This window comes from Physeter macrocephalus, chromosome 17, assembly GCF_002837175.3.
Source record: "Physeter macrocephalus isolate SW-GA chromosome 17, ASM283717v5, whole genome shotgun sequence".
Classification (NCBI taxonomy): Eukaryota; Metazoa; Chordata; class Mammalia; order Artiodactyla; family Physeteridae; genus Physeter; species Physeter macrocephalus.
This window is the reverse complement of record NC_041230.1, coordinates 10,483,824-10,491,377: the sequence shown is the minus strand read 5'-3', so window position 1 is coordinate 10,491,377 and position 7,554 is coordinate 10,483,824. Positions and strand designations below refer to the sequence as shown.

The window sequence follows — 7,554 nt, the reverse complement described above, 5'->3', positions numbered from 1 at the left end:
CGCTCCCTCTCCCCCCTCCGCTCCCTCCCCCCCCTCCTTCCTTCCTTCCTTCCCTCCTTCCCTCCCTCCTTCCTTTCTTTCTCTCTTTTTTTTCTTTTGAGAGAGAAGCCAGAATTTTTTTTTTTTTCAAATCAAGCACACTGGTTTGTAACAGTAGATAACTGATTCTAAAACGTTAAATATACTGTAGCCCAAAGAAAAAAGTCTGTCGCCATATCCAGGCCTCATGTGCCATTCCTGCCCGGATCCTGCACACACACTGTTCCTATGCCCACCAGACCAGAAGCCTCTCACAGGCAGAGCCCAGATGTGACTCACTCTAGATCCCAGCATGGCCTAGGGATATAGGCTGAATGAAAATGGTCCCACATCCCCTATTTGCCCTCCTCCAGGCCTTGCACATGCTGTTCCACAGAAGAGCATTTCTAGATTGCCTGAAATATTCTTTTCCTTCTCTACTGGCAAGTTTCTACCAAACTTAAAAAATACAAGGGTCTTATGTCAACTCCCTCATCAGCAGGGCAGAGTCATGACTCCCTCCTTGGACTCCCTCAGCCCCTGCACCTCTCTCTCCCCCAGATGCAACCACTAGGGCTGAAACTGTCTGTGTTCACCACTGTCCTGGGAGTCCCCTGGGGACACAGCCTCAGTCTCACTCACTCTGGAGCTCCAGCATTATCAGAGCTCAGAGTCGAGCACATAGTTGGCCTCACCCTGCCCACCAGGGTGGATGTCAGACTGACTGAAGGCCCCTGGGCCCTAGGAAGGTGACAAGTGACAGTACCTTCCCCTCCACCCTGGACCCAGAACTCAGAGCTAGGAAAAGCTGCTCTCCTGGGCCAGCCACTCACTAAAAACCAAGAGGATCATGAGGAAGGTACTTTATTGAAGTGATCAGAGTATGGGATTCCTTCCCCCAACCCAGCCTCAGCCTGCTCAGTACAGTCTCATGGGTGGAAAGCACCAGGCCTCTGGGCTGCTCCGGGCCACCACCCAGGAGAGGCTGGGCAGTGGGGCAGGGGGGCTGGGGCTCCAGTCCAGGGCAGAGGTTCGGGACAACAAGGGTGATGGTGGCTGAGGCAGGGGCTGTGGTGGGCCAATCCCCCAGGGCCGGGGAGGGGGAGGTGTGTCTACCAGCCAGATGCTTTTCAGCAGATCAAAGGCTGTTGGGGGGCCGCAGGCTGCCCCAGATGGCGAAGGCAACGAGGACAATGGGGGTGGCCAGGGACCTTTAGGTGGTGCCAGGTTCACCTGGTACACAGTAGGAGTGCTGCAGGTGTGAGGCACCGCGAAGGTGAGCTCCTTTGTCCCCTCTCGCCTCCTCTGCCTCCCCTCCCCTGGGGCCTCCTCAGGGCTGTTGATCCAGGAGGGTGTCATCCTTTGTCTCTCAGGGCCCCTAGGCTTGGTCCCTGGCACAGAGGAAAGAAGCATGGGGCACAGCTGAGATACAGCAGACAAAAGAAAAGGAAGCTCAGGGGGCAGGAGGTGAGCTCACCTGGCAAGTGTGGCTGGCAGCCCCGGAGCACCAGAGTAAGGTCAGGCACGCAGCCATGGCAGGCCTGTAAGGTGCCCACGATGGCATCCCTGGCCTCTTGTACTAGGTTCCTCCTGGGGAAGGCCTGTGGCAGAATCAGCTGGCATTGCAGCTCCCCCAGCAGCTGCCCCAAGCCAGGGAGCTGGGGGGGACTGGGTGGGCCTGGGCCCGAGGCTCCAGGCACTTGGTTTTCCTTGCCCCTTGATGGTGGGGCTGGTTCTTGGGCCCTGCCTGGGCTTGGGGAGGACTTGGTGGGGAGTGCAGGGGTGCCTGACTCCAGGGACCCACTGCTAAGCAGCCGTGCCACGTCCAGAGATTTCACCTCGTGGTTGAAGAGACCCCGGTGCTCCCGGCTCAGGCGCCCCTGGGTTATGACCACGAGCTTGGGGGCAGCAGGCGCCGCAGAATTCCGGAGGACCACATGTGGATCCCGACTGGCCACGGCAAGATCCTGATGGGCCAATGGCCGGCGACTGCCCACCAGGGTCTTGTTAAGCTCCCGCCTGGTCTTCCGACGGCGGACACGACCAGGTTTCTCAGGCCACTGGAAAGGCTTGGGGGCTGGCCCCCTGGGGTCCATGGTGCCCTGGAAGATAAAAGACAGGGTGGTCATCAGCATGCAGGTAAGTCAAAGACCTAGAAATGAGTAGTGAGAAGAGATGGTTTGGGGTGAGCTGGGAGTATTATTTAGAGACACAAGATGAGACAAAGGGATTGGTAGAGAGCAACTGGAAAAGGCTTGGTCAGGCTAAGGTCAGAAAAAAAGGCAGAGTCATAGGAGTAGGATGAGGCCAATGGAGTCATGCTGAACGGGAAGATTTATCAGGGGATAAAGAAAGAGTTAGAGAGAACAGGGATATGAAGAAATAGCTAAAAAATGGGGGATGGGAAAGGGATCATGATATTGGAGGGATCTGGTGAACCAGAAAGGGACTTTGGACAGAGGAGAAATCCAGGGGTAGAGGAGGTACTGGAGAACGCAGAAAGTGGAGAGAGATGGTAGAAAGAGAAAGGCAGGAAAGAGAATGGAAGTTGGAGAAACAGAGAATAACTCGGGAGGACAAAAAGGGCAACAGAGGAGCTATCAGGGACTGGGGCCTGGTCGTAGAAGGGGGTAGGAAACAAGGCTGCGTGGTGCAGATGAGGTAGAGAAGGTGGTACAGTTGGTGGGGGCAGGGAAGGGAAAAGGCACCTCACCTTCTCCTGCCCCCAACGAACCCCGCCCGCCCCCGCCCACTCCACGTGGCTGTGGGGTACAATGGCTTCTTTCCCGCGGTGACCCTAGCTCTCGACGCACCTGATGCTCTTCCGGGCCTCGCACAGGGCCTCGTGCAAGCACGCATGCGCGTGCCCCTCCCACGCCCTTTGGCTTCCCACTCCCACCCCAAGAGGCACAGGCCCAGGGGCACGTGCCAGCTGCCCCGAGTGAAGTTATAGCCCCGCCCCTCCTGACCTCACATTCGGAAACCTCTTTCATTTGTCCTTAGGCACCTCCTATCCACCAATTGGCTGTGAGGTCCACTAGGCCCGCCCCCTTCCTCAATGCTGATTGGTTTAGACATCTATCGCGGACTTTCTCTCTGGAGCGCGCAGACGTAGGCGAAGCCAAGGGAGAGAAGGGCTACGGTATCCTCTACGCACAGCCAGTCTCCAAGCAGTCACAGGCTTTATCCCTAGAGAGTGAGTATAGTGTTGTCATTTAGAGCTAGGCTCCAGAGCTACACTACCTAGGTTCAAATGCCCAGGCACATTTGAGCTCTGTGACCTCGGAAAAGTATGTAACTGCTCAGAGCTTCAGTTTCCTAATCTGTAAAATGGAGTTGGTATCTTCTCTTTCTTATAACTGCTGTTAAGTATGAAATGAGCCAACATACAATTTGAAAACAGCGCTTGGTGAATGGATGCCTGTAAATTTTGTTTGTCACTACACTTGTCCCCTCAGACATTTTTTTTTTTTTTTTTTTTGGCCGCGTGGCTTGCGGGATCTCAGTTTCCTGACCAGGGATTGGACCCCGGCCCACAGCAGTGAAAGCCCAGAATCCTAACCACTAGGCCACCAGTGAACTCCCCCCTCAGAGTTTCAAATCAAGGTATGCCAGGGTATTCCCCATACCCTAATAAGCTATATTCTATATTACCTGGTAATGTTGCTTGCCCAACTTTCACTATCTTTCAAAGCCTAACTCCTTAGATACTACTCCTTCTAGGAAATCCCTCACCCTGAGTCCTTCTCTTTCTTCTCCCACAGAGGTCCCCTGTGCATTCCTTAATCACAACCTTGATCCCTCCCTCAGCTTTGTGTCTGGATCTGCCTCCCCCAACATGCTGGGACAAGGCCAGGATCTGACCCATCCCTTTAATACTCATTCAGCAAGTACTTGTGAACAGCCATAGATAGTACTTGGTATTAATACTGTGAGTCAGGCCCCGTTCCAGGCAAGTGGATTGAGGCAAAACACAAACACAATAAGTAAGATTCATCTCTATATCTCAGTATCAACCTACCTAGAAGGAATGAATAGATAGGAAGATACCATTTGGGAGTGGAGCTACAGGAATATGACCAGGACTTTGAGGGTGGTGTGGGACCCCCACCTGGTCCCCCAGAACAGGGAGATCTGGGAAGACTTGAGGACTGAGATTAATTTGGGGCAGGACGTGGGGGACAGCGACCTTAGGTGGCCTTGGCTGTGGATGTAGGTTTTGGAGCTCAGACACACCCAACTGAAGTTGTGGTCAGCCAAAGGTTTAGGGAGGGGAGCAGAGGCCACAGATCTGTAAGATGAGCTGCGTGGGAGGGGCTCCAGGCTGGACTTGGGCCTTGCAGCATCTCTAATTTCCTTTATCTTTCCGCATCTTCTACTACCGTCTTTGCAGGGTAATGTCTGTAATGCAAAGACATATAGTTTAGAAATTATGCCACAAAAACTGGCATAATTTGAGCCGGGGAAGGCCCATGAGCAGATAGGCTCACTAAAGTCCTGGCACTGCCTTGGCGTGAGTGTCTCCTTACAGCTGAGCCTCTAATTTTCACATTTCCATCCTCCTTTTCTCTCCCCCACGTCAGAAGAAAATGGGAGCGTCCCTTCCTTGTGGGTGCGTTTGAGCCACCCCCTCAAGGATCCAAGCATGGACTCGTCCACTCACTCCCCTACCACCACGTGAATGAGACACAGACACACACCCCCACACACAGTAGGTGGTTCCTTCCACACATTTCTCGCCCTACAGCAAGTGGTTTCTTCCCCCGAGGAAGGGCTAGATTTTCCCCACGGTAGGGTGGTTTCTCCCTCCTCCCCTCCACGGGTGCTGGATGGTCTCGCCTCGCCCCACGCCCCGTGCCGCCGCCGCTGCCGGAGAGTGAGCGGGCCGGGCAGGAAGCGCCGGACGAGCCCACTGCGCGGCCGCCGTGGGGGAAGCAAGGCCAATTCCTGAAGGTTTCGCCCCGGAGAGGAGGCGGCGCCAGGGATCGGCCGCGCCCTCCGCTGGAGTGCGGGCTTCGGGACAGTCCATTGTTGCCTGAGGGGTAGGGGTGGGCGTGGCGCCGCCCTCCTCCGGGAACACTCCCCGGCTGATCGCGCTCGCTCATCCTGCTGGAGCCGCGGCGCCAAGATGAGTGGAGAAGAGAACCCAGCCAGCAAGCCCACGCCGGTGCAGGACGTGCAGGGCGACGGGCGCTGGATGTCCCTGGTGAGCGACCCCGCCCGCGATACTCTGGAGTCCGGGGCTGGGGGCGGTGGGGGCGGGGAAGGCTCTGAGAGAGTAGCTGGTTTGCGCCGCTCTCATTACGAGATTGGGAAACTGAGGGCAGTTGGCGTGGTGCCGCCTAAGGAAGCGGGGCGGGGCGGGCCCAAGCAGCGCGCGTGCCATTGACTCCCCCTTTACGTCCCCAAAGCACCATCGGTTCGTAGCCGACAGCAAAGATAAAGAACCCGAAGTCGTCTTCATCGGGGACTCCTTAGTCCAGCTAATGCACCAGTGCGAGGTGAGGCCCGTCCCTCTCTTCCTGCCCCAACCAGGCCTGTGCCCTCACTGACAGACCTGGACCAGAGCCCAGGCCAGGCGGTGTATGGGGTACCCGAAATAGCCTCAGGTAGCGCCGGGCACCCGGAATCTGAGTATAATGTGCCACATTCTATTGAGAAGGAAGTGTGTGCCCTGGCTTTGTCATACTGGGTTTGTGTGTAGTGAGGCTTAAAATGAGGCTTCGTGCAAGATTGCCTAGGATGAGGCTCTTTGTTTGCTTAAACTAGTGCCCAGCCCTAATGGATTCCCACAAAGCTGTAGTTATTTCCACAAAGTGAAGGTCAACGGTAATAGGTCACTACTAAGGGGGCTCAGTTATGATATCTTTCCATTAAGCGACGTTAAACCATGGCTTTCCTCAAAGTGAGGTTCAACTGGAATGCTGTTGGTTCGATGCCTGGCTCAAGTAGAATAGGCTTCCGTGAAGGGAGTCCTGCTTCCATGGGGTTTTGTGAAAGTGAGACTATAATGGGTTTGCATAAAGTGAGGTTTGACCATATTGGGGTTTGCTCAAGGTGAGATTTAACCAGACTGTTTCCGTAAAGCAAGGCTCTTCCATGATGACATTTGGTTAACCTTTGGATAGAGAGTGGTGGTCCATGCTGACAGTGCCCCTGTGCCCACACCACTTCTTGCCCACAGATCTGGCGGGAGCTCTTTTCCCCTCTTCATGCACTTAACTTTGGCATTGGCGGTGACAACACGCAGCACGTACTGTGGCGTCTGGAGAACGGGGAGCTGGAACACATCCGGCCCAAGGTGAGCAGGGCTTGGGTGGGTAGCTAGAGCACCCTTAGCCTGCCCCCTCACCACTGCTTCATGCCTCTCTTTCCACAGATTGTGGTGGTCTGGGTGGGTACCAATAACCACGGGCACACCGCAGAGCAGGTGGCTGGAGGCATCAAGGCCATCGTGCAACTGGTGAACCAGCGGCAGCCCCAGGCCCGGGTCGTGGTGCTGGTGAGAGAGTGGGAGGGTGGGAAAGGAAGAACGGCGGTGTTCTGGGACCCCTTCAGGTGTAGCCACAGCTGCACGGTTCTGGGCAGCTTAGCACAGAGCAGTGGTTGAAGGCAAAATCTCATGTTGAAGGCAAAATCTCATGTTGAAGCTTGCTACACCCATCAGAGGGGCTGTGGTTAAGGACATGTTCAAGGACCAGTTAGCCCCTTTTGCCCAAGAGACTGCTAGAGATTCTCGGGGTGTTGAGAAATTCAAGACACTTAAATAGCCAAAAGCTGTCAGGCATTCCCAGGGTTAATCTTGCCTCCATCACTTCTAGAAGGTCTCACTTCTACAATAAGGTCTCAGATCGTCATCTTCCCATCCCTAGTGTATTCTGCAGCTGGGGGCTTACTGGTGGGGGGTGGAGGACAGTTTGGCACAGGGAACAGGATACCCAGAGGCTGGTAGGCTGCCTCCTCACAACTCTTCTTGCCTTCCTCAGGGCCTGCTTCCTCGGGGCCAGCACCCTAACCCACTTCGCGAGAAAAACCGACAGGTGAATGAGCTGGTACGGGCAGCGCTGGCTGGCCACCCACGGGCGCACTTCCTGGACGCAGACCCTGGCTTCGTGCACTCAGATGGTACCATAAGCCACCATGACATGTATGATTACCTGCATCTCAGCCGGCTGGGGTACACACCTGTTTGCCGGACCCTGCGCTCCCTGCTTCTGCGTCTGCTTGCCCAAGACCAGGGACAGGGTGGTGCTCCCCTGCCAGAACCCACACCCTAAGCATCTGCCTTCCTGCAACATTAAATTCTCATTCTTCAGTCTCCCATTCTCTGCTTTACGGCCAAGCCCGTCTGGGTACCTGAATCTCAACTCCAACGGCTGTGACCCTGCAGCTCTGCCCAAGGCAGGCCGTACCAATCCATCAAGATACTCTGGCTCTTGTAGAGTCAGGCAGATTTCTCCCATCGCAGTGGTGCTCCACGCAGGCACGACCAATCAGTAAAACACGAAGTGAAACTGGTTTGCTAACGTGGCCCTA

General features: G+C 55.4%; 2 protein-coding genes across 3 annotated transcripts; one reads left to right on the top strand and one right to left on the bottom strand.

The window, feature by feature from the left end:
• Positions 1 to 936: 936 nt before the first annotated feature.
• On the bottom strand, positions 937 to 2,114 carry PRR19 (proline rich 19). Its single transcript, XM_007102184.1, has 2 exons — positions 1,496 to 2,114; positions 937 to 1,409 (listed from the first exon to the last, which is right to left on the bottom strand). The coding sequence occupies exons 1-2, from the start codon at positions 2,112 to 2,114 to the stop codon at positions 937 to 939; spliced, it is 1,092 nt and encodes a 363-aa protein (XP_007102246.1).
• Positions 2,115 to 4,755: 2,641 nt separating this feature from the next.
• Positions 4,756 to 7,336, top strand: PAFAH1B3 (platelet activating factor acetylhydrolase 1b catalytic subunit 3). 2 transcript variants are annotated; one of them, XM_007102182.3, is made up of 5 exons: positions 4,756 to 5,224; positions 5,430 to 5,519; positions 6,203 to 6,319; positions 6,398 to 6,520; positions 7,005 to 7,336. In XM_007102182.3, the coding sequence occupies exons 1-5, from the start codon at positions 5,147 to 5,149 to the stop codon at positions 7,293 to 7,295; spliced, it is 699 nt and encodes a 232-aa protein (XP_007102244.1). In that variant the 5' UTR covers positions 4,756 to 5,146; the 3' UTR covers positions 7,296 to 7,336. The 2 variants fall into 2 exon arrangements, with proteins under 2 accessions (XP_007102244.1, XP_007102245.1); XM_007102183.3 differs by lacking the exon at positions 6,398 to 6,520 and having other exon boundaries at positions 5,035 to 5,224.
• Positions 7,337 to 7,554: the final 218 nt, after the last annotated feature.

What these genes read in the sequence shown, in the direction of transcription:
- PRR19 (XM_007102184.1), bottom strand. Translation starts at nt 2,114, where the DNA reads ATGGACCCCAGGGGGCCAGCCCCCAAGCCTTTCCAGTGGCCTGAGAAA. An exon ending in CTGCCAGCCACACTTGCCAG is followed by an intron (nt 1,410 to 1,495) that starts GTGAGCTCACCT and finishes CCTCTGTGCCAG; the next exon opens with GGACCAAGCCTAGGGGCCCT.
- PAFAH1B3 (XM_007102182.3), top strand. Translation starts at nt 5,147, where the DNA reads ATGAGTGGAGAAGAGAACCCAGCCAGCAAGCCCACGCCGGTGCAGGAC. An exon ending in ACGGGCGCTGGATGTCCCTG is followed by an intron (nt 5,225 to 5,429) that starts GTGAGCGACCCC and finishes ACGTCCCCAAAG; the next exon opens with CACCATCGGTTCGTAGCCGA. An exon ending in AGGCCCGGGTCGTGGTGCTG is followed by an intron (nt 6,521 to 7,004) that starts GTGAGAGAGTGG and finishes TGCCTTCCTCAG; the next exon opens with GGCCTGCTTCCTCGGGGCCA.